This window comes from Salvia hispanica, chromosome 2, assembly GCF_029641045.1.
Source record: "Salvia hispanica isolate PSC_SH4W2 chromosome 2, Shi_PSC_v1, whole genome shotgun sequence".
Classification (NCBI taxonomy): Eukaryota; Viridiplantae; Streptophyta; class Magnoliopsida; order Lamiales; family Lamiaceae; genus Salvia; species Salvia hispanica.
Genome location: NC_142693.1, coordinates 8717392 through 8743144, shown reverse-complemented (window position 1 = coordinate 8743144; position 25753 = coordinate 8717392). Strand labels below are relative to the sequence as shown.

Genomic DNA, 25753 nt, shown 5'->3' with positions numbered 1-25753 from the left:
CTGAGCATAATTGTGGTCGGTAACTTCTCTGAATGGTGCAATTAAGTAAACAACTAGTCTATTTTATTGTACTGGTAGTTTAGTGATTAGTGAGCGGCATCAATGCTTAGTAAAACCTGCCTACTTAGGAGCGGTACATAAATTAGTTTTGGTAAATGGACTTAAATAGCTGAAGATATCAATTTCAATCTATTAAGTATATCGGTTGACAATTATTCTTATCTACATTAGACTAAAGAGGAAATGACTTACAGTAGAAAACATCCACATTAATTTATTTTGGATTTGGATGTGGAACCGTCACAAATATTTAGCTGTTATTTGGTCAGAGATACAGCACAATGAGATCATGTTCACACTAATTGACTAATTATTACTTTTTCGTTCCACGGTAATAGAGACGTTTATTTCGGCATGTGATCTAAGAAAAATAATGTTAAGTGAGTTAAGTAAAAAGACAAAATAAAGTAAGAAATGAAAAAGGCAGAGTAATGAAGAATGAATAAAGTACTAGTAAAGTAATTGAGAAGAAATGTATTGACTTTTTACTAAAAAGGAAATGACTCGATTAAAACTCGCCTAAGAGTCAGAACTTGTAAGTACTTTTGCTATAAAAATAACGCAAATTAGATTTTATCATAGAATTTGGTCTTTAAATAAAACATTCCAAATAATTAATACAGTAATTACATAAATATAAAAAATCTGCAAAGTATTCGAATCTTAACTAAAAATTCTTTTATTTACAAGGTAATTTGTCGATTTCAAGATAATTTTAATGTACTTTTATGTTTACAACATTATTGTTGTACTATAATATGAATAATTGAATTCTTTTTCTTGGCAAGGAACGAGGTAATTATGATATTTTTCATATTGCGTCGCCGATGTCCTAAATAGATACTCCCTCCGTCCCCTATTAGGAGTCACTCTTTAATTGGGCACGGATTTTAAGAAATATAAAGAAAAGTTGGTTGAAAAAATTAGTGGAATGTGAGACCCATTTTTTTATATTGGTTTTATAATAAAATGTGAGTGAATTGAGTTAATGGAATGTGGGATCTACTTACTATTTATGGTAAAAATGAAGTGTGACTCTTAATTGGGGACGGATCGAAATGGAAAAGTGTGACTCTTAATGTGGGACGGAGGGAGTATAAAATATGATTATTATAAATAAAAGATATGTACCTATCACGTCCATCATATCTATAGAACTAATATTTAAATACACAGTGTTGATGCTGTCCCATGCTATCACCTGCATTGAATAAGTCACATAAACTATACGCCAAATTAATTAATTAAATTAATAATGCATCCCACCAAATTCAAAACATTAATCATATTCATATCCTATTTGAATTTTTAGTCAATGAATTGTAGCCCATGTATAATCTGAAAATTCCACATGTGAATAGTTAAAATAAATTTATACTAGTACAAAAATCGGTCAGAGAGGTATAGGTTAAATGCAAGAAATGTCACAAGTAAACAAAGGCTAAACAAGATGATTATATCTAAAATTTTGTGTTTCCTTTATTTGTGACTTTGTAGTTTAGTCAGTCTAGTCTGACGTTGAGAACATAAAATCGAGAGGCGCTAAAAATAAGGTCATGAATTAACAGTAAACAAATTAAATAGAGCTAAAATTAAAAGTATACTGAAATAGTCTGTTATCTCTGCACTCCTCATAGTATGGTATTGTATGTACAGGACAAAATAAACAACAAATGTTGGCAAAAACCCCAATTAAGTACTAGTAGTAGTAGTAGTACAAATTAAATATGCATATACTAAACTAAAAATGAGGTATTAATTAATTAAATAATTAATTAATATTGTTACTCAAGGGAAGAAGATCTTGTCTCTGCATTTGCACCTCCAGGCCTCCGGATAGTACTCCAGTTTGGAGGTGAAGCCCGGGTGAATCGCCACGCGAACCGCCTTACACGGCGTGCACTGCCCGCACTTGGATCTGCATGACGGCGGCGACGATCCCGGGCCCACTCCTACAGCCTCCTCCCCTGCACACACCAATCATCCTTACTTAATTACTCAATTCTAAACATGACTTATAAGTATATATGTATGTACAAATATAGTAATGAAGTAGGTACGTAGAGATATACCGAAGGTCAAGGCTGAGGCGGAGGCAAGGAAGAGGAGCGTCGTGACGGCGGCGAAGAGGGTTAATTGGTTCATAGCGGCGGAGAGGATTATTGGAGGTGGGAAGGCTCAAGGCTGAGTGTGGTTGTGTTGTGTGTGCCTGAAAAGATAATAGTAGTAATAGATACATATATTATTGATGCAACCGTGTGTGTGAGTCCAAGTCAAAGAAGACTAGACAGTGTGTGTGTGAAAATCGAATTGTAATTTAAGAGGTTTGTAGTATAAGTACTATTCCCTTTCTTAGACAAGACGAGATTTTATGCAAATTAATTCTGTGTTCAAAAGAAAGAATAAAGTATTTTAAGGACTTTCTATATTTAGTAATGCGTCATTTTGATTAGGAGAAATCGAAAAGAAAAGTGGGTCATATTCAATGGGACATAGAGAGTAGCAGTATAATTTTAATATACGATTAGTACTTAGATATACTATTCGTTAGTTCCTTTATGGTGTATTTTCTATGCACATTTCATTGTTTTATTACCTCTATTCATTTTTACATCGAGGCTTTTATATCCCGTAAATGTATATTTGACCTTTAAAAAAACTCATACTAATGTAAAATAAAGCATCAGATGATTGAATTTCATGCGGATTTTATGGTATAATTTGAGCAATTAATATATAGCTCACTTTATTATATTCAGTTCATATATGGGAAGGGGACCATTTTGAAGTTTGAATGATATTTTATCTTGCTATAATTAATTTGGTCAAGATTTTGGGTTGTAAATTTGTTGTTTAGCTTCTTTTTCCATAGATCCTAGCGTATTCATATTTTCATACAACCAATACATCTTTTTTCAATGAAATTCCCGTGCTGTATTCTATTGGTCTAGCTATAATTGCATACAAGTATACAATTTGTAATGATATTATATTCTGAATATGAAAGTATTTTTTACTTATCATTTTTTGGTATTTTACAAAACCAAAACAACAATTGTGTGAAAATGAAATTCGGTGGAATATTTAGAATTATTAGTAGGGTAGGTGTCGCCGAGGAGGACTATATACTTGCTGACTAAAAAATAGTACTCCCTCAATTCTCAAAATTTTATACATGTTGTTTAATAAGTTAAAGGAGAGAGAATAATTTAAAAGATTTGCATTTCTATTTTATGAAATATAGTATTTCTTTCATCCCGCAAAAAATGTCGCACTTGTGGGATGTCACGGAATTTTAGAAAATTTTATTTTGTGTATTAAGTGGATAGAGAAAATATAATATTTATATTAATGTGAGAGATAACTTTTTTCAAAAAATGGAAATATGACATATTAAATGTGACAAACTAAAAGAGAAAGTGAGACATCTTTCATGGGACGAAGGGAATATCATTTAGAGTGAGAAGTCCCAAGAAGAAAACAATGACTTAGAATGAGACGGACCATTTATCCCTCAAAAGATATACTCCATCTGGTCCCAATAAATATGAAATATTTGGTTTCCGACAAAAGATTTTATGCGGTATTGTTTTGTGAGTTAATAAAAGAGAGTAAAGTAAGAGAGAAGAAAAAGTAGAGATAGTATTGTTTTCATTTTAGGAAAGATTTCATTTTTAGTGGTAAATTCCAAAGAAAAAACGTTTCATTTTTAATGGGACAGATGGAGTAATACTTATAGGATTAGACGAGGTTTAAAGAAATTTCATTTAACATGTTAAATGGAAGGAGAAAAAATATTTTGAATACATTAATTGAGCGACAAATTGTAATTAATATAATAATAAAGAGATAAAAAAATATAGTTAAATATATTAATGATGATTTACTATTTTCCAAAAATAGAAATATGAATGGAATAAAATAAAACAATAAAGTGAAACATTTGAAGTACTTCATCCGTCCGCGAATAAGAGTCTCGTTTGTTCATTTTAGTCAGTCCGCTAATAAGAGTCTTAGTTCACTTTTACCGTAAATGGTAATAGAGTCTCACATTCCACTAGCTCATTCCACTCGCATTTTATTTAAAATTAATCTATACAAGTGAGACTCGTATTTCTTTAACTTTTTTCAACTCATTTTCTTTAACTTTTTTTAACTCATTTTTCTTTAACTTTCTTAAAATTTGTACCGCTAAGAAATTAGAATCTTAGACGGACGGAGGGAGTATCATTTGTTTCAAATACAACTTTTCTTGAAGTAACTATTTTCACCTAGGCACATTAGTTTTGTTGAACATATAATTTATATCAAATAGTACCATTATACTTCATCCTTCTCATTCAAGATAAACACTTTTTTTTTTTGTCCAACTCAAGATGGCCACTTTCCAATTTTATAAATAACATTCTCTCTCGTCTCTTCTCATTAAAATATTCAACTACCTTTTTACTTTCTACTTCATTCCACTTAACAATTACCACTAAAAAATGTGGTCATTTTAAGTGGGACAAAGGAGGTACAACTTTTTTAACTATTTTCACCTAGGCACATTAGTTTTATTGAGCATATAATTTATTTCGATTACTTCCCCTATCCCACGATTCAAAATGCGTATCTTCTGGAATTTCTCCATTTATATTATTCCACTTATCTTTTAACAAAAAAATCAACGTATTTTCATATTTTTATAACAACCCGTTGTCAAAAAATTATTTTCTTTTGACGTTTTAGTATGTCTTACAGAATTAATTCATTTATTTAATTTTGAAAATCATTCACAACAAATTACAACACTAGTTGAGTCACACTATTCACCGGTAGTATTTCAAATTTATTTTTCTTTTATTTTTCTTTTATTTTATCAATTTTGCATTAAAACATGTGTTCCTAAAACTCCATATTTTTAGAAAACATAAAAAGTATTTTATTTTATTTTTATTTATCTATTAGTTTATTTTATTTCATTTTTATTTATTTACTCACTTCGTCCCCCACTAATTGTCCTCTTTTACCGTTTTCATCCGTTTCCTATTAATTGTCCACTTTTACTATTTTACCACAAATAAAAAGTATGTCTCATATTCTATTAATTTTTGTATACTCTATGCTGGAACCAAAATGGATAATTACTACTAGAAGTCAGGAACCAAAGTGGACAGTTACCATATACGAATGAAGGATTGAGGGAAGACCGTTTTTATCATTTCACTCATCAATAATAACTTCGTTAAATCTCGTTTAAGCGAATTAGCTTATTGTAGAAGGAGATTCATGTGATTGTTATTCCATCACATTAGTCACTCTATGTGTAACATCTTAGAGCTTAGACATTAATAATATGTGATGTCAACGTTTTAGGTGTACAAACTCTATGAAAAGAATTAGTACATGAATTTTTACAGTCTTTCAAATAATACCTAGAGTAGAGAGAGAAAAAAGATTGGAGGAGGCGTTGGCGTACCAAAATATAAAGTTGATTTAGATAGATTTGTTTGTTTTGATCTATTTCAATGTTCAAGAAAAAAGTTTAGGAGAAAGGGTCCCACGTTGGGATGGATTGATTGATATGTGTCGAGGCCCAATTCATGTACACAAATGATCTTTGCTATTGCTACACGGTCTTCTTGGACTTTGGGTTCATAACAAATAATTTCATGTATAACAAATAAATAAATTTTAAGACCATTAAATTCATAGATTTAGTAGATGGAGTATAAATTTAACACTTATCAATAGTTAAATTATGAATTAAAAGGTAAAGTCAAAACTGTAACGTTGCACAATAATTACTCAATTAGGTAGTTTCATCTGGTTCTGTTTTTATGTAATTTTGTTATTTTTTATTTATCTTATTTGATTATTTGAATTATATGATATATTAAGTCATATTGTAATTAACTGTTGTGTGAGCATATCCATAGCAAAATTGCCGAATTCCCAAATAGTACTCCCTCCGTTCCTTTATAGTTGAGTCATTTTTTCATTTCGGAAAGTTTCATCATAGTTGAGTCATTTCCATATATAGTAATTTTTCCTTCTTTCTTACTTTATTCTCTCTTACTTTATTCTCTCAACTTTATTCACTTTTTACTTTATTCTCTCTACCTTTTTCTCTTTCTTACTTTTTTATCTATTTATTTAACACACTCAGAGCATCCCCATCCGTGCTCTTAGCTAAGAGCACGGAAGTGGGCCCAGACCCACTTTTACTGCTTGTCCTTAGCTAAGAGCACAACACCCACATCCGTGCTCTTAGCTAAGGACAAGCTCAAGGCTCCCACCATTCTATTATTCAATTTAAATACTCCAATTATTAAAAACATTTCTACATTATAAAAATACATTAAAAATAAAAATTACATAATTAAAATCCTAAAAAATAAAAATTATATAATTAAAATACTAAAAAATAAAAATACATAATTAAAATCCTAGAAAATAAAAAATACATAATTAAAATCCTACAAATTAAAAATTACACACGTGGAAGACTAGTCCTCTATCCCCAATTGCCTCTTGAGACCCCGGATCATTTGCTCATGTGTTGCAAGTTGATCCGGAGTCATTCGAGATGTATCGTTCATATAGAGTTGACTCAAGATGGTCCGCAACGTGTTGTTCGGGGGTAGAGGAGGCACAAAGGGAGCGGGGGCGGGGGCCGGGGTCGGGGCGGTTGGCCGCCGCCTTCTTCCTTCCTTGCGGGCGGGAACTGCTCGGGCCAGCGTCGGGGCTACCCAAGTTAGCTCCGGCAAGCTGGGTAGCCATATCATTGGAGACGCCGTCGGATAGGGCAACCGACCTGGACCGTTTGCTGGAGGAGCTGGAGGAGGATGCTGCTATGCCGCCCCTATACTTCGGATGTTGGCGCCCCTCCTGCCAACAATCGAGGTACTTGAACGGTTTGAACTCCTCCCGTTGGTATGCCGCCAAGGCGGCAGTGACGATGTCGAGCTCGTTCGTGCCGCTCCCCGCCGACCGCTCTTCCTGGAGGTAAATCCCCTGGAACTTCCCAATTGCCTCGTTGCATATGTAGATGCAATTGCGAACCATACTATCATTGCGATAGATGGTTCCCGCCGGCCGGGTTTCATTGTAGAGGCGAGTGATGCGCCACCAATACGTATCCCCGGTTTGGTTCGTGCCGACGTCCGGATCTTCGGAGACTGCCAAGTAGGCTTTGAACATCGTCATCATCTCACCCGGAGTGTACGGGGTGCGGGTGCCACGAACAGGAGGAGTAGGAACAGAAGTAGGAGTAGGAGTAGAGCTGTTGCTCCCTCCCGATCCGGGTTCGGGTGCCCACCCGAACCCGGGGGCGTTTAGGTCGTGCAACGGGTAAGGACGGTAGCCACCCGGAGCTTGCGAACCTTGGGTTTGAGGAGGGGCCGTAAATTGGGTTTCCGGACTATGTCCGGCCTCGGAGTCGAACCAATTGTGGTTCCAACCGCGATTGCCGGAAGGGTGATCGCCGGAGCCGGACATTGTGTAGTGTGGTGAGAATTTAGATGAGAGAGTATGAGGAAAAAAGATGAGAGAATGTAGATGATGATAGAATAGATAATAGATGAGAATGTGATTTTTTTTGTGTTGGAGTTGGGGTATTTATAGATGAAAATGTGAATTTTGGGGAAAAAAAATTGAAAAATAAATTAAAAGTGGGTAGAAAACGGATATATTTTTTTGGGAAGTGGGAAAATATTTTTTTTATTTAAAAACATTTTTTGAAATAAATTTCGAATTTAAAAAAAAAAAAAAAAAAAAACGAAATTGGGCCAATCAGAAGCTGCCACGTAATTGTGCTCAGCGGCACGGACGTGCTCTTAGCTAAGAGCAGCGCCGTGCCGCTGGCACGGACGGACGACCTCCAGCGGCACGGACGGACGGACGCAGTTTTCCCTACCGCTGCGGATGCTCTCAACATTCATTTCTTAAACTTCGTGCCGAAAAATTCCGTCTCAACTATGAGGGAACGGAGGGAGTATCAAATAATTGATCAAAACTTAAGGATTCGGATTTCAAAACATCAAGCATCCAATTAAACATTCAAACCTATGAAAATACGAGTTTGTCATTGCTTTAGATTCAATCAAGATTTTAGATCACTTTTTCGTATAATAAACTATATTATTGCTGGGTAATTTTGTCCATAAAGAAAAAGCATTAGGCATTTAATTAAGTTATGAATTAAAGCTAACTACTTTCTCCATATAAAATTCTTACAATATCCTTAGGTGCTGCGTTTTCTACATAATATGGTACCAATAATATGGTACCAAGATATAATCTAGAATTTAATTGTGAGATTATTTTAGTCAAATGAAGTTAGCTATGACTAATTATTCCATTATAATCCATCCAGAATTAAGTTGTGTGGTTGAATCTCATGAACCAAACACACTACATATTTAATCTCGGGATACAATCTTACAAACTGAACGCCCCTGTTGCATATGTTCACATGAATTGTGTTCCTACATCATTGTCTCTCTTTAAATATAATCAAGCCTAATCCGAAAATGGAACATTTTTTATTTGATACAATATCATTTTTATCAAAGCCTTATATCAATTTTCATTTTTCAGAGCATCGTTTTATTATGAAACATTATTCCATAGAAATCAATACTCAATATTAGTTTCAATTCAATACAATATCAATATTATAGATGATCAACATCCTTTTTTTCTTTTCAACATAAGTATCGTTTTCAGTTCGATACAATACCATTATTGATAAAGACAAACACCATTTTCAAATCAACGAGCCCTTTTGCAGTTGGCAACTTCTTGTCACTAAAGATGTGAAAATAGTCGTAAATGGCTCTAGGCTAGTTGAAACATACCATGAGTAACATAAGGGATGTATACGAGGATAGGAGTGCAGTCTTGTCCTCATGATCACTTTCTATCCTAAATCTAGGAAAACCGGATTATTGAAATGATAGAAGATTTCAAGAATTAATGATATAGACCAATAAACAACTGCAAAATAGTATTCAACCAGAGAACTTAGACATGACATCGATTTAATATTGAATAATTGAGTTGCATTTTATGAAAATTTATAGAAATTATAATGATCTAATGAATTAATATGGAATAATTGAGTTGCATTTTATGAAAATTTATAGAAATTATAATGATCTATTTCATTAGAGTTGAGATGGAACTAAAGATAAGACAAAATAGATACACAACGCAGAAAGAGTAGCATTAAAACTAACCAGCGTATATAGTTGTTGTTGTTCTCTTAGTGCTAGCCATAAGCTGACATCAAGTTCTCCAACTATCAGTTCCATACGTAAACCGTAACTTTAACATATAGGTATTCTTGTATCAAAAAATTATTAGGGCAATTTTATTATTATTGCGTAAGTTATCTTCATAATACGCAAGCATTTAATACTCCCCCCGTCTCGCGTTACTTGAGGCGTTTCTTTTCGGCACAAGATTTAAGAAAGTTGTGCTTAGTGAGTTAAATAAAGTAGAGGAGAGAAGTAAGAGAAAGAAGAGAGAGTAAAGTAAAATAAAGAATAAAATAGGAGAGATTAGATGTTTTGTTTTTAGCCAAAAAAATAAAATGACTCAAGTAACTTGAGACAACCCAAAATGGAATAAGACTCAAGTAACTTGGGACAAAGGGAGTATGAACATTTGGCCTGACACGGTTTTAAGAGCATCCGCAGCGGCATCTCGCTGCGGACTCGGTCTCGTCCCGGCGAGATGAGACGCCGCTGCAATCAATCGGTCTTGTCGCGTGTCTCGGGGTGGAGGGAGGGGTGGCGGGCTTTCTCGCCACGCGCCAGCATCATGTGGAGAGCGCTGGCGCGACGCGTGATGCTCACTCGCCGGCTCGCGAGTGGGCGTCGCCATACTGACGCAATAAAAAAATATTTTTTTAAAAAATTCTATTTTCCGCAACGGTAATTCTTTATTTATTTTGTTTTTTTATTCTATAAATACTCCTATTAACCTCTTTCATTTTACACACAAACACATTATCTCTCATCTTTTAATTAATAAAGTGTGTTTTTATTAATTGAATTTGTTGGAAATAAAAATAAAAAATGAAATTGAATGAATAGTTGAGGAATAAGATGGTTAAGAGATGGATGGATGCATGTACTGTCTCCTAGTTAAGAGTTGGAGTAAAAAGTGCAGTGGGGATGAGACGGTTAAGAGACGGTATTGAGACACCGCTGCGGATGTTCTAATGTATAATTGGTTAAGTAGAAGATAAAGCTAGAGAGATAAAATATAGTGTAAATAGTGTTTGTGGAAAAGTAGGCTCCACATTATTAGTAGTATAGTGTGATGATATTGTAAGTAAAATTATATGTAGGGATAATGTGTTGTTTAACTATTTGAAAATTAAAACGTTCATACATTTCAAAAACAAACTGATAAGAAAATAGTTTATACTTTTCGGAGACAGAATTATATTAGTATTAGATATCAAGTTTATGCGGAAAACGTTTTATCCGAATTGACTGGTACAAAAATGGTAAGTGGACGGTAAAAGAATAGGTCAATGGGGGTGAATAGTGGGTCTGGGCCGAATCAGAGTCATTGTGGCCCAATAATTCATATGCATGTGGATTTGGGCCTTCCCTGAAATCTCTACGTCTCATCTACTCTAGTCTTAGTTAATTCCTTTTGTGTCCTATGATAACAATGCAATTCCATAGGTGTATTGCGTTTTATTTAGCTTCTCAATTTGTGAATGACGCATGTCCCTCATGCGTCATCAATTAATGAAACACATTAGGTTCATGTATTTTAGGCGACGACGTATGAGACTCATGCGTTTTTATATTTTTATTAAACGACGCATGAGACTCATGCATTTTCCTAACGCATGTGCCACATGCATCTCTATCTTAAACAAAATTAGGAGTCCAGACTCCAGAAGCATAAAAGACGACATTTTGTACACAAATGATATAAATTGAAACTTCATAATTTAATATTATAATTTCAAATATAATAGGACAATTTTATTTTTTTTTGACTAAATTCCATGTTTAATTTGAATGACTATTATTAAAAAACTATTATGCTATAAATTCCCTTAGCTTTAGTAAAAAAAAGTTATAGTTATTGGATAATAATAGTAATTATGCTAAAGTGTTTGGTGTTTAATTTGAACAAAAATAATGTAAAAATGATTGTTCTCATAGTAAATAAAAGTGATAGTAGGTAACATTAGCTATGATTAAAAGTGACAATTATTCTTTATTTGTTTTTATAGAAAGAATTAAACATCAGCCATTTCGTTTGTTTCTGTTTTGGTTTAAATTTATATGGTTGGAGTATATAGCAATGTTGTTGGAACAACAAAAATTGAGAGTGAGTGAGTGGGCTTCATTGTTCAGTAGGAGTGAGCCACGTGAAGGGAAGCCCGTGGCGTGCTAGTTCAATTATCTCCTCCCCACTATGTGATTCTCTACGGGACGAGACACCCGGGAGCGACCGTTGCGGATGTTCTTAGTAGCTTAGATAGGGTAAAACATGCGAGAGGCGTCATTGTACTGAACGCCAATGGATACATTAAACCATTCCTTTAATTTATTTTTACAGTTTACTTTTATCGAACGATCGAATGTCCACTTAGTGCTTCTGTAATTTTTTTGGTCGCTCATATGTAGATCCACACCCATAAATATTTTTATTTTCCTTATCAATATGGAGTATAAAAGAGTGAAATAATATCTTACAGTAAGTGGATTATTATTATATTTATATAGAGGCAATTATAAATATTAGAAACATTTATATCCAAGTATATTCTCTTTGGTTGGAGTGTGAGTATTTCTTTTAGCATTCAAAATTGTAATTTGATTTCGAAACAATCATTACAATTTTCCAACAAGATGATTAATAGATTTAATTGAAAATCATTTATAAAAAGATCCTATAATTATTCTTCCGTTTAATTTGCGAAGGACATTTCCGTCCATCCACACGGATCTACACAATTCTTCTCTTTTTATTATTTAAACAGAACACTTTTTGATCAAATTCTGGATTTAGCACTCTTTCTCCATCAACTTGAAATCAAGAAATCTGTTCATTAAAAAAAATGTTGTCTGTTTTCGACAAATCGGTGGCGAAAAGCCCAGATGCATTGGCGCAGCACCCACAAAATGAATCGCTCCCCGCACTCGAAGACAAATTCTTGGCCACCTATTTCTCGTCCGTACATCCCGGCTCCGTCATCATCAACCTTGCCTCCGCCGGATTCATGGCCTACTCTTCCGACAGACAAAACCCCATTCTCCCCAGGTATTTTTTTCTGAGAAATATTGATTCCCTTTTGCCAAAGAGACTCAAAACTTCATATATTTACCTATTCATTTTGCGTCATTGTTCAAAGATTGGATTTTTTTTTATTCATCTATTGTGAATGGTGGATTTTCTTCATGATCTGATTTATATGCCATGTGTTTGTAGTTTTAGCTAACTGAATATTAAATGCTGAGTTTGTGGATTTTTAGATTTTCATCTTAGGAAGTTTTAGCTTTTATTTTTATTTTTATTTTTATTTTTGTCATACCATTAGATTGTGCATTGTGAATGGTATTTTTATTGAATTTGATAGTCTACAATTGGTTAGTTTGATATTGTTAATTTGGTTGTAGTCCAAACTATAGCGATGTTTAATTGCAAAAGTTTCTTAGAATTGAAGTTAGTTGATTCATTTTAAGTAAAATTGATTTGTTTGGATGCATTGCAGGCTGTTTGCAGTTGTGGACAACATATTCTGTTTGTTCGAAGGCAACATCCAAAACGTCGCTCACCTCAAGCACCAGTACGGGTTATGCAAGACTGCGAATGAGGCGATCATCGTTGTTGAGGCTTACAGGACGTTGAGGGACAGAGGGCCGTATCCTGCTGATCAAGTGATCAGGGATATTGAAGGGAAGTTTGCGTTCGTCCTCTTTGATAGTGCTTCCAACAGTGCATTTGTTGCAAATGTGAGTAAAAAAGCTTTAGTCCTTCTGTCATTACAACTCGTATCTTGTTACAATACATCTAAGGTTGAACGTTTTGGGACAGGATGCTGATGGAAGTGTTCCCTTCTTTTGGGGGACTGATGCGGATGGCCATCTCGTTCTCTCTACTGATGGAGAAGTCGTGAAGCAAGGTTGTGGCAAAACCTTTGCTACCTTCCCCAAAGGTACTCTTTTCAATGTTGTATACATGTTTACATATACCTAACCAGTCTGGTAAAACTGGTATTTTTCGAGAATGGAATGAGGTGAGAACTGATTAATTTCACACAACATGAAAGAGTTATGAGAGTATTTGTTTGAGACACATAACTATACTATACTGCTTAAGTTGCTGATTGATCGTCTGTTCCGTGCATCTCCGGTAAAATCAAGAATCGTATTGTTGTCATCGTCACTTTTGATTATTATCATAGTGATGAGTTTGTTAGAGTCGGATATCACGAAATCGGTTCAAAAATATTCCTACAAAATTCCTCTTCTTTAATCTTACTACTTTGTATAATCAGGGTGCTTCTACACATCTTCTGGAGGCCTCCAAAGCTATGAGCATCCCGTAAACGAACTGAAGGCCGTGCCAAGAGTCGACAGCTCAGGCGAAGTGTGCGGTCTAACCTTCAAGGTGGACGCAGAGACTCGCAAAGGGAACACGGGAATGCATAGAGTTGGAAGCGATGCGAATTGGTCCAAAAACTACTAATCTACTTACTGACTTCATCATATTTATCTACTATGGTGTGATCAAATTGAGCAGTGTCACGTCTTTAATGCTTTGTAGAACAATGCCAATTTCTTACTGTTGTTGAAGCCATTTTGTTGGCATACATAAAAGCAATAATAAAGACTCTTTTCGAGCCATATTTTTGTTACATATTTCAATTTGACATAGGACTCGAGATATTCATCAAGGATATTCATGTGTTGATTATCGGAGAAATCATTAGAGAAGAGAGCGGTGGCAGAGTGTTTTGAGGAGAGAGATCGTTTCTCTACGTGAGACAAACCTTCAAAAATGATATTACCTCCGTCTTATAAAAATAGGGGAACTTTCATTTTTCGTCTGTCCCAAAATTAAAAGTAGTTCATTTTCATTTATAAAAAGTTATCCCAACTCATTACTCATATATACCACAACGTAACCATTAAATGCTAAAAACAATATAGATCCAACTATCTACTAACACTATTTTTAATACTCTTCTTATCCACTTTCTTACATTACCAATTATGCATTTTCTGTGTCGTCCTAAATATCCATATTTTTATGGTTATATCTTCATTATTGTAATTAGATTCTACGTATATTTATAATGTGCAGTGCAAAAACTTCTATAATTATAAAAATAAATCAAATATAAATAAACTAATCAAATCAAATTTTAACAAATTAGGGAAATAAATAGTAGTACTCTCTTTGTTTCATTAAAAATATAAACTCTTTCTGTTTCATATGTTTCATGTAGCACACTTCTATTTATGATGAGCTCCATTATCTATTAACAATGCTCCAATTACTTTTTTTTTCCTACTTCCACACTCCATCAAGAACCCTTTTTGGTGAAGAATTGAAGATTGAAGTTTCCACTATGAACATTCATCACGTAGGAGTATCTAGTTGCTTTTATTCATGTATTTGATTGAATTCGGTGTTTTAGGCTTGGTTTTCATGAAGAAAATCAGTAACTAAACCTTCATTGTAGGATTCTTGGTGAAGATGCACTAATTTCATAGTTTTTTCCAATTGATTTCGTATTTACCTTACTCTTGTATTGTTTGATTATTCTTGAACTTTATTCGTTCAGTTGAGTAGCTAACTATTGAATGTGTTAGGGTTAATTAGATTAAAAGGGGATGAAATAGTTAATTTTAAAATAAAAATAATTCACATCTTAATTCAATAGAATTTGGAATAGTTGAGGTTTTGTGTGAGGTCTTTGATCTTTTGATTCTTTTGGGAATTAGAGGTTAAGGGTTGGAAGGGGATTTCAATCTTAACATACTCCCTCTGTCCACAAACAATAGATCTATTGTTGTTCGACATGAGTTTTAATGTAGAATTGGTAAAGTGAGAAGATGAGGAGAAAAAGTAGGTAAAGTAAGAGAGATAGGTAGAAAAAGTGAGTAAAGCAGGAGTATGAGAGATGGAAGAAAAAGTGGAAAAAGTATGAAAGATAAAGTTTCTAGTTTTAGAAAGTGATCTATTTTTTGTGGACATCACAAAATGGCAAAAGTGATCTATTTTTTGTGGACGGAGGGAGTATAATCTATGGATTTCTCACCTCGAGAGGGGGTTTAATATACTATTGTGATCAACTTAACAACCTTAGAGACACTAAAAGGTAACACAAATTGATTGGATAAGAGCTTGGAATTATGCATCGGATCGTCGAATTCTACATTTTCTCCATATTATTTTTTCTCTTCTTGTTTATTTGTTCTTGTTTATTTATTTATTTTCTCATTATTGCTTTAGTAGTTGAATTAGAACAAAATCTTTTAGATTGTCTAGATAGTAGTCAAAGTTAGTTTATGGTACTTAAGTTGGTACAAATTATTTCTGTGGGATATGAAGCTTGCTATCTGCTACACTAACCTCATACACACTTGTGGGTATTACTTGTGTTAAAAATAAAATGAGTCAAGCCTATAATAGAAGAAAAGTGGATGGATAAAAATGGTGAGATGTGGGTACCCTTTTTATAAAGTAGTAATAAAATATGAGAATAATGAGTTAGTGGAATGTGAGGCCTACTTGCTATTTATAGTAAAAGTGAATCAAGAATCCTAGTCGCAGACTGACCAAAATAGCAAACCGAGACTCCTAAACGTTGAGAGTATATAAGGTTGTGAGTTGTAGAGGAGAATACAACGAGTAAAGCTCCCAAACACTCTTTTTATGTTTCATGCACACAATCATCACTTAGAATTTTAGGAGAATTTTGTTGCTCAGTTCTCAAAACCCATCAAGATCGACAGTGCTTAACATGTTCGATATGTTTCTACTCGCTAGGAAGAAGTTGTTTGTATCATCGAGGACAATACATCAATTCTTTGTTTGTTTTTCTATTTAATTGTAACAATTTCTTACTTACATGTGCGATCGATACTAGGTTGCAAGCCCCTATGCACCAAACCGTTGCAACCCGTGAATTGCTGCCCTTGCCACTTTTTATCAGCTAGCAATTAATTTTGTTAGAACTTTTACCTTTAATTAATTAATATCTAAAAGAGCCCTTCACTTTAATCATGGAGATTCCCTTTTGCATGAACCAATCTGCTCCTTCCAAACCACTGATTTCTCAATCTAAATACATGTTTTAGTACTATCTTCTTAATTGCAAATTGCACAATTAATTGATGCCAATTTGTTTGTATCTTATAAAGTCTAGAAGATTCCATATATATATATATGCATAACCCACTATCAATATGGATACCATTTGTGGAGTATAATCTATTAATATGACGATGATCAAGATGCATTGTAACCAAAATGTGACATGTTATCCTTTCGTATTCCATAAACATCAACATCTATCTTAAAATCCCTCTTAAGAGCTAGAACTTAAATAAAATATATTATAGTGTCAAGACTATATTGGTTTATGTAAAATCAAATCATGTGAGATCTATCGTGTGTATATGATGATAAGAATCATTTTTGGGATATCATAATAAATGGAACATTTACAAAAGATCAATATTTAAGGGAGAAAGCTAGGTAGAGTAGGGAAAGCAAAGCGAGTAGAAAAAAGAACGTTTCCTAGTTCCAAAAGAATAGAATTTGAATTAAAGAACAATTAGTTTAGTTTAATTATTCTTGAATGCTTAGTCCCAATCTGCACACCTAGCCTAGCTACATGAAACAAGTCATTTTCTTGATTTTCTAAATTGGGATTGGTCTAGCTGGATATATTTTGAATTTCTAACAATTTTGATTTCTAATAGCATGAGATATGAATAGAAACAAAGAGAAGATGCTAAAGAACTGACTTAATTTGTAGTACATCACTCCTCGACAGTGATTCGGAAGGAAAACAAATTGAACGTTGTGATGAGATGAGATGAGATGCCTTTTCAATTGCCACTTTTATGGGAACATTGCTATGCATCACTTTTAAACAAATTAAGCCATGAACAAACCATATGGTCCCCCTCTTATTATTTTTTAAGATGATTAGTAATGGTTCCCCATCTACTCCATGTGATGACTCAAACTCCCGACCTATTGAATGGAGGAGAAGTGTGTTAACAACTGAGTTGCGCTTCATCGTCACATGGTCCCCCTCTTGTTTGTAATATATGAAATCCCTCTTCTTTTAATGTGATAAGTAGCACACATGAGGCACATATTGTGGTATGTCACATTGTGTTGAGCATTATGATTTGTGAATTGTGAAGATAGCACATTTGATCATTTTTCTAAACTCAATGGTAGAGTTTGGGTACTAAATCATTAAAAGAAAAGAAGAAAGACAAAGAATAAACTTAATTAAAGGTGAAATGTGATTCTAGTCTTTAAAACATTGTATGATTCCCATATTTTTTTGGCAATATTTCAATTTTATGTGAGATTTCAGAAGTTATATGTATAATTTTTGTTCTAAATTACTATATACGTTCAATGTGGTTATTCCATGGATATAACAACAAAGCACACATCAATGGTGCATAGGCATATAAGAACTTGTAAATACATATTTATATACATATATGTCTCATTGTAGGAGTTTGAGAGAGAAAGGGTCCCCCACTCTCCAAGCCTAAAGTGAATAAATGCTCTTACAGAATATAGAAACTCTCACTAGCCTGTCTGAAAAACCTGCATGGTGGAGGTGGAGGCGTGACATTTTTTAAAATTGCACCTAAATTTATATAAATATTGGGACCACTTACTTACTAATTCATCCTTCTCTCACACTTATTACTAATTATAATATATTTGTAATATCCCATAGCTTTTTCCTTCACAAACATCTTATCTTTTTAGCCCTAAAACCATTCCCCCTCTTGATTCCTCCTACTCACCACCTCTACTTATACCCCCTACTTTGCCACTCCTTAATTCATCCATTACACAAACTCTCTCTTGATCACTTCTTTTCCCGCTCGTGCAATCGTGTCGGGTAAAGCTGCCAGCATGATCTAAGCTTCTCTTGCGAGTCGGGAAGGGAAGATTAGGTCATATGGCAGCTTCATCCTACACCGTTTAGCTCGAAGAAGCAAAACACACTTATTCTTCCTCTTTTTTCAAGAATTTTGTTGTGCATATCTCAGATCTTGTGGTAGTTTCAATCAATTTTGTTTGCAGAAGAAAACCCTAATTCTTTTTTTTTTTCCAATTTTAGGGTTTGTTTTTCAGGTGAGCAAGTATGTGTAAGGTCCTCTTCTTGCCTAATTTAGTTATTTTTCTCGACTTCAATGCTTTTGTTTTGTCTGCTTTATGTGGTTTGGCAGCTCAGCTGATTAGGGTTTCTGCTTTTGGTCAATTTGCTACTTATTGCTTTTCATGGGAAGTTTAGGGATTCTCATGTAGGAAAAATCATTCGATTTTTAACGAAAAATCTTAATTGTTTTCCTAAAATTGTTCTTAATTCTTCCTAATTGCTTCACTAATTCAAGAAACCCTTTATTCTTCATAGCTAATTCTTACCCTATTTCGTTTCAATCTTACTTTTACAGATTAGAAATTCCAAACAAGATTCAATCTTTCTATCTAGGGTTTTGTTAAAGAAAGATATATCTATTCAACATAATCTCTTAAGACTGGAAAAATTTCTATGAAAAAAATAAATATTGAGAATTACTACTAATGTTTAAAGATTTTTTTTTTTTGGCTTCCATTTAATTCCAAAAATTGGATGGGGTAGCAAAAAATATGTATATTTTCTGCACTATATATAGTTATATAATTTATTGAGCACATTCATAAATCATAATCACGGTTTTTATAGGAAGTTTCTGCAGTCTGTTTTATTTAAACTGATTGATCAGAAAATTGAATAAAAGTAGGCAGAGTCTGTCTTCTTCTCTCCACATTTTCATCTAATGCATCTTTCATTTTCATGTTCTATTTTTCACTTGTCACCATCCATATTTAATTGCATTTTAGGTAGCTTGATTTAGAAAACTTTTCAATTGCTCATTTTTGAAGTGGTACGTACAGTTGCTCAGACACTCTGTTCAAGAATTTTATTTTTTTCTTGATGGAGTATATCTGATCTCTAGAAGAATTTAGAATTAGGTTGAAAACTGCCTCTCATTTATCGAGAAATTCATTGTTTTTCTCTAACCCTTTTTATTTAAGAAAAAGAAAGGCAATGTGGCTGATATTTTCCCAATGCCAATTGCGACTTTGCGAGTGACTATATATTGGTATAACAAGTTTACATCGATTTTTCCTTGAAAAATTCAGATTGTCTTATATTGACAGTTTCAGTTAATTGGTTATGAAGATTTCGTCCTTAATTACTTTTGCATAATTGATATCAAAGAAATGTATATTTATGTTTTGGCATCTATCTTCTATGTATGTTTCGAACTAATTTTAAACTGGATATGAGATTTCCTTCGATCCTTAGCTAATGTGTAGTTATAAAATAATCAATATAGGAAATCGGAAAAATCAATATAGTGTTATATGATCGATAATCAATTATATAGTGACAGAATATATAAACAATATATACTACTATATGATTAAAAAATAAGTTGAAATATTGGTCACTCAGTTATGGCTACTAACAAGATTTATCGTGGATTATAATATTAATATGGTCAAATATACCCATGTAAATTATTTAGTACGACAATTATAATAATGGATGATCTATTAAATCTCATCCAATCCATATTCATAATCTGATAATTAAATTTGGTTTTAATTTTATACTAGAGGTCTAGTTTCATCCCAATTCACCCCTATTTATATAACAATTACTCCCTCCGTCCCACTTTAAGAGTCTCAGTTGAGTTCGGCACAGGTTTTAAGAAATGTAAAGGAAAGTTGGTGAAAAAAGATAGTGGAATGTGGGGCATATTTTTATATATTAGTTTTATAATAAAATGTGAGTGGAAAAAAGTGAGTGGAATGTGGGGCCTATTACCAATTATGGAATATTTCAACCGGGATTCCTAAAGTGGGATACCCAAAAATGGTAAATCGGGACTCCTAAAGTGGAACAGAGAGAGTATTAAGTCGTTATTATTCACGGTTTGAAGTTCGCGATCACTCTTGAATTAACCTGCCAACTTCAAAATTTAAAATTTTTTTGACTAATTTCTTATAAATATATTTATTTATTTATAAAAATATATAATTTCAAATATATTTATACATAATTTAATAAATTAATTACGAAATGTATTTGTATTAGTATTAGATATGTACAACTATATACTACTCTCATACAAAAAATTTATTCATATGTGTTTGCGATTGACTATGAAAAATCATTTGAGCTTGGAGAGATTAGTTAAATGAATAGTAATATTTTTTTTAATTCAAATTGAATAGGTCTATGTATTTGTATCAAATATTTTTTTTTAATTCAAATTGATTAGGTCTATGTATTTGTATCAAACATTTTTTTCTTAAGATAAATTAAGATTTTTAAATTGTTTATTTATAAACAGGATTTTTTGGATTGATGTGTTTTTTTATGGTAGAATGTATATATGCTCCATGAAGTATTCCTCTCCTTGTTGGGTTGAGATGATTCCTTTAATTCCATAAATGGTTTTGGTAGCTAAGGTTTCTTTGTGGCTTATCCACTTGGTTGAAGGGTGGAGATTTGCAGATGATTGCTTGGATGAAATATTACAAACTTTCACAAACTCGCAAATAACCCAGCTTGCGATAGTCGTTTGGTAGGCAACAGGGACGGATCTAGAAATTCTTAGCAAGAGGGCCAAAAATATACATGGAGAAATTTTAAAAATTAAAAAAGGTGTAATTAGTGGAAGATAAATATAAAAATCTCTATAATTGGTTATACATATATATAAAGAATGAAATATGAGTAAGGGTATTTGCTCCATCTAACTTAATGCTAGATCCGTACCTGGAAGGCGATATAATTCCACTTCCACGTACATCAAACAAAACTATAAACATATGATAAATAATCATAGTCAATCCCTTCTAACTGAAAAAATTTCATAACTTAATTCTATATTATATCTTTGATACTTTGAAAACCGAACAACAACTTAAAATACTCTTGTGATATTTGTCATGGGCTTATGGCATGTAGCTTAAGCCCAATCATTACCAATTTACCTACATAACTAAAACCATGTCCACCGCGGAATTCTAGGCCGGGCATGGGCCCAAGTGGCAGCCCAGGGCGCTTTCCGGTGGAATCTTTGCCATTAAATTGTTAAGAGTATTTAAGACTTTAATGTAAGTAATCAATTTGTAATTATATTTCTATGACTTGATATGATATTTATATTCATTGTTATATTTAATTTACTTCATTCTTTTTTATTTTTTTCTCAAAGTAAAACAAATAATGCAATCATTTTTTTTCTTTAGTAGTATGAAGTTTAATGGAGTACTAATAATTTTACATGATAGCTCACGCAAAATATACAAAACAAAAATATGTATTAATAATATTTTCTATCTAAAGACCAAGTCATAGATATTGACAAAAAATAGAAAGTGAAATTTTTGACATTAACAACTTTATTATGCACACCTATATTTATAATAATTAATATATAGATTAAATAATCATTGATCCATACGATTATTCAAAATTTCTAAAAATTTAAATTTAGTTGAGAAGAACTATGCGTATATTATTGTACGTACTTGTGAAATTAAAATAAATAATGCTAAATAATTCAAATATGCATGCCAAAATAAATTTAAATATCATAGTATGTACTCCCCTCATATAAAATATAAATATCAAAATTGTCTACTAAGCTATTATAAAATCTAAAATATAGTTAAGGGTTTGAGGTGTGCTATGGATTTTCATGATTTGATCCATTATTTTTACCCTATATATACCAATTGTATATGGTCTTTAATTAGGCAATAAGAAAATGATCTAGCTACAAAAACTAGTTCTAAATACGTAGTGTGTTTAGCTCGTGAGACTCAATTTTAGATGGATAATCATAGAATAATTAAATATAATTAATTTCTCCAACTAAAATAATCTCAAACTTCAATTTTAGATTATATTTTTTTATTATTTTATTTAAGAATCCGAACACCACCAACGTAAGTAATTGACTATTGAATAGTCTCGCGTGCAAGAGCCGTATGCGTCCAAATGGAATAGTCTCGTGTTTAAAAACACTGCAGTGGCTGAAATTTCTTTAGACAACACACCACCAACTTTTCATTATTTAAATCTTGATAATATCCAAAGAGAATAACACCCATAAATCATAACCCACTCCCCAAAAGGCTAAAGTTCCTATTTTTTCTCCCCTCCTTTTCTCTCAATTACTGTTTTGAAACAGAAAAAAACCACTAAACTCCAAGCTTTATTGTGAGTTTTTAAGGGTAATGATACAGCAATACAGCTGAACATCTAAAAAGGTAGCATCTTTGACTCCTCCACGAATTCGGCATCTCTATCTGATTTCTGTTTGTTTTTCTCACAAGTATTATTGTTGGTGTTTGGTTTTACCAAATCAACATTGCTAAGATTATAAAAAGAGAAATAAAATGCAAAGTGGGAATGGAGTGGAGGCAGAATCAGTGGCGGCAGCAACAGATATGAGAGGGAAGCACTGGATTTCTGCTGAACTCAAGAGGCTTGACCAAGAAACTCGGTTCTTGGAGGTTCTATACACAAATTGGAGTTGTGTTTAATGATGTTTTCTTTGTTGTTTTATTGTGTTTCTGTTATTGGGATATTGAGTTTTTAGTTTTGGTGTGGTGAAATGTGAAGTCTTGATGTTTTTGTATGGTGCATTTTTATCATTTCAAAACTGCATATACAGGAGGAACTGGAGCAGCTGGAGAAAATGGACAATGCCTCATCTTCTTGCAAAGAGTAAGAATTTATTCAAATACTTACTCTTACAGTTACAATACATATTGAAACTCTCTTCCATTTTTCTTCCCAGAATGCTGACTAACGTTCGAACCAGACCGGATCCCTTGCTCCCACTGTAATTTTTACTAACTTAGAAGTATCATAAAATCAACCATTTATATGCCCTAAATCCTTTGTATATATCTGTTTTTTTCAGAACATTAGGGCCCATGAATCCAATCTGGGACAGATGGTTTGAAGGACCACAAAATTCTTCAGGATGTAGGTGTCCCATACTATGAAAGAACCAAGGCAGAAGATGTCATTTTAGTAGATCTATAATATTCTTTATCTTTATGAGTGATTGTGAACTTGATAGTATAACATTTTCATCAAAAACATCAATATGATGCTTTTTTCATTAACGTTATCTTAAGCATCAGCTTAGATCTTTGATAAAGACATAAAAAACACTGGGGATAGGTGTATTCAGTTGTAGTGAATTAGAAGGTACATCAGATGATTTGAGTGCTTCTAGGCCGTTGCTTTTCCAGCTACTCTTTGTGCAATCCAGCCCAAACCATCGTATAGGCCTTCACCAGTTAGTGCACTGCAAGCTTGGATGTGCCAGTCGTGATTCTTGATACTGTGAAGGGATAAAGCATCGGTTATCTCAGCAGGGGTCATGGCGTCCTTCAGATCCTGCTTGTTTGCATATACGAGCACTACTGCACTCTGGAGATCCTCGTTTGGAAGCAGCCCAAATAGCTCGTCTTTCATTATGGAGATCCTAGCTCTATCAGTGCTGTCTATCACTACTATAACCGCATGCGTCCCACAATAATAAGTTGTCCACGACTTCCTAAGCCTATCTTGCCCACCAAGATCCCACACCTGATAATGAGAGGGGAAGATTCAAATAATATTAGAACAAGGAAAGTCCTATTTACTAAAAAAACGAGTGTCTGAGTAGTTTTTACAAGGTTAAGTAAAATATACATTGGAAAATTCTACTCTGGTATATGTGAAGAAGACTAGTATCATGGCACCCATATTTATAGCTAAAACAATTTGTCAGCCCTAAAAGGTCGAGTTCTCCGACTCAAAACAATCTGTTACTATTTACACCTTTAGATCATATACGATATTTCAGTATATCCAGTAGTTATTGAAACGGTATGAAAAATCAAACAGATAAGCAAAATGGTTTCAGAATTCACACGCAGGCATGGAAAACAGACAATAATATGAAAAGGGGGAGCCTAATACATACTGCCACTAGTTTCAATAAAACCGGCAACTCTAGGAGGAAGTAGGAACCAACCATAAAATTAAGTTTTCACCATCATCAACCATCCTGTAATTAATTGATATCGCCGATCAACTTCAGGTTTTGAGATTACTGGCTTAGATATTTCCATAATACCATATCAAAGGTAGGCAACTAAAGATGGCACACAAAAACCAAACCCCAACATGTAGCCAACTGAGTTAAATGCAAGTGTCATCTTCCATTCAGGATAAAAGAAGACTGCAGCATTCATTTGTCGATCAATTTGATATAATAGGCATCCAAATAAACCACGAACGAAGAGAAACAGAGCCAAAGAAATGGGTTAAAAAAAAGCAACCAACCACTCACATATGTCAAGTAATTGTTTCAAACTAACTAAGCCAAGTATATACCTACTGAAATTGTGAATACTCATACCCAAAATTAGCCTAAATACACAATCATCATAGAGCAAGAATTAGGGGAATCGTATTAATAAAAATCCCAACTTGCATTCGAAACCCAATCGCAATTAAAATTAGAGGTGAAATCACGCACCTCAAATCGAATATTTTTGTAGACAACCTCTTCAACGTTGCTACCGACAGTTGGATGCGTGGTGACCACCTCCCCCAAATGGAGCTTGTAAAGCGTCGTCGTTTTACCGGCGTTGTCCAGCCCCACCACCACGATCTTGTACTCTTTTGCCGGAAACAACATGAACCACATCTTCGACATCAGCACCCCCATCGATTCCCTAAAAATTTCAATCCAACAACAAATTCAATAAATTCTGATTACTATACTGATTTTTGAGAATTTACTGAAATTAGAGTAAATAATCTGCCGAAATCTGCAGAGAGATAGCTGTGATTTGGTTAGGACTACGCACACAGTACGCAGGGATTATGATACCGTGAACGAATTCGGGTTTTTAAGATTGAAATATAGGTTGAACTTATATATATTAATTTTAAATAAATAATGAAATATAGGTTCAATTTATAAATATTACTCCCCCTCCGTTCTGACTAAGATGACACATTACTTAGTCGGCACAGGGTTTAGGAGTTATTGGTTAAATTGTTTAATTGGAGAGAGAAAAGGTGGGTGTAAGTATTAAAGTAGAGAGATAAAGAAAGATGGATATTGTAATAAGAGTGAGAAAAAGTGGTTGAGTGTATTAATTGGAGAGAGAAAGTTTCCAAAAAAGGAAATGTGTCATCTTAGTTAGGACAAACTAAAAAGAAAAACGTGTCATAAATGGGACGGAAGGAGTAATTTTAAATAAATAAAATATGAGAAGGAATAATTAGTGAATTGTGATATTTTATTATCATTTATAGTAAAAATAAATTGAAAATTTTATTTACGGACCGATTAAAATGGAAAAAAGTGCC

At 33.3% G+C, this 25753-nt stretch overlaps 3 protein-coding genes and 1 long non-coding RNA gene across 7 annotated transcripts; 2 read left to right on the top strand and 2 right to left on the bottom strand.

Annotated features, from left to right (window-relative positions):
* Positions 1-1641: 1641 nt before the first annotated feature.
* LOC125212163 (uncharacterized) lies at positions 1642-2332 on the bottom strand. Its single transcript, XR_016134849.1, has 2 exons — positions 2133-2332; positions 1642-2027 (listed from the first exon to the last, which is right to left on the bottom strand). It is a non-coding gene; the product is annotated as an uncharacterized LOC125212163 (long non-coding RNA).
* Positions 2333-12076: 9744 nt separating this feature from the next.
* Positions 12077-13931, top strand: LOC125201856 (stem-specific protein TSJT1-like). Its single transcript, XM_048100131.2, has 4 exons — positions 12077-12345; positions 12797-13037; positions 13120-13240; positions 13583-13931. The coding sequence occupies exons 1-4, from the start codon at positions 12143-12145 to the stop codon at positions 13771-13773; spliced, it is 756 nt and encodes a 251-aa protein (XP_047956088.1). The 5' UTR covers positions 12077-12142; the 3' UTR covers positions 13774-13931.
* Positions 13932-22436: 8505 nt separating this feature from the next.
* Positions 22437-23505, top strand: LOC125214801 (guanine nucleotide-binding protein subunit gamma 2-like). Of its 3 annotated transcripts, XM_048115999.2 has the most exons (5): positions 22447-22638; positions 22748-22884; positions 23046-23098; positions 23172-23216; positions 23298-23505. In XM_048115999.2, the coding sequence occupies exons 2-5, from the start codon at positions 22768-22770 to the stop codon at positions 23380-23382; spliced, it is 300 nt and encodes a 99-aa protein (XP_047971956.1). In that variant the 5' UTR covers positions 22447-22638; positions 22748-22767; the 3' UTR covers positions 23383-23505. The 3 variants fall into 3 exon arrangements, with proteins under 3 accessions (XP_047972122.1, XP_047971956.1, XP_047972041.1); XM_048116165.2 differs by lacking the exon at positions 23172-23216 and having other exon boundaries at positions 22437-22638; XM_048116084.1 differs by lacking the exon at positions 22447-22638 and having other exon boundaries at positions 22645-22884.
* Positions 23467-25326, bottom strand: LOC125214659 (uncharacterized). 2 transcript variants are annotated; one of them, XM_048115883.2, is made up of 3 exons: positions 25246-25326; positions 24912-25110; positions 23467-23974 (listed from the first exon to the last, which is right to left on the bottom strand). In XM_048115883.2, exons 2-3 carry the CDS (start codon positions 25101-25103, stop codon positions 23615-23617), a joined length of 552 nt encoding a protein of 183 aa, XP_047971840.1. In that variant the 5' UTR covers positions 25104-25110; positions 25246-25326; the 3' UTR covers positions 23467-23614. The 2 variants fall into 2 exon arrangements, with proteins under 2 accessions (XP_047971840.1, XP_047971766.1); XM_048115809.2 differs by lacking the exon at positions 25246-25326 and having other exon boundaries at positions 24912-25239.
* Between the last annotated feature and the right edge of the window lie 427 nt (positions 25327-25753).

Coding starts and splice junctions, on each gene's coding strand:
- LOC125201856 (XM_048100131.2), top strand. CDS start 12,143: ATGTTGTCTGTTTTCGACAAATCGGTGGCGAAAAGCCCAGATGCATTG. Junction 12,346..12,796: donor CAAAACCCCATTCTCCCCAG/GTATTTTTTTCT, acceptor GATGCATTGCAG/GCTGTTTGCAGTTGTGGACA. Junction 13,241..13,582: donor CTTTGCTACCTTCCCCAAAG/GTACTCTTTTCA, acceptor TTGTATAATCAG/GGTGCTTCTACACATCTTCT.
- LOC125214801 (XM_048115999.2), top strand. CDS start 22,768: ATGCAAAGTGGGAATGGAGTGGAGGCAGAATCAGTGGCGGCAGCAACA. Junction 23,099..23,171: donor GCCTCATCTTCTTGCAAAGA/GTAAGAATTTAT, acceptor TTTTCTTCCCAG/AATGCTGACTAACGTTCGAA. Junction 23,217..23,297: donor CCGGATCCCTTGCTCCCACT/GTAATTTTTACT, acceptor TGTTTTTTTCAG/AACATTAGGGCCCATGAATC.
- LOC125214659 (XM_048115883.2), bottom strand. CDS start 25,103: ATGGGGGTGCTGATGTCGAAGATGTGGTTCATGTTGTTTCCGGCAAAA. Junction 23,975..24,911: donor ACAAAAATATTCGATTTGAG/GTGCGTGATTTC, acceptor TCTCATTATCAG/GTGTGGGATCTTGGTGGGCA.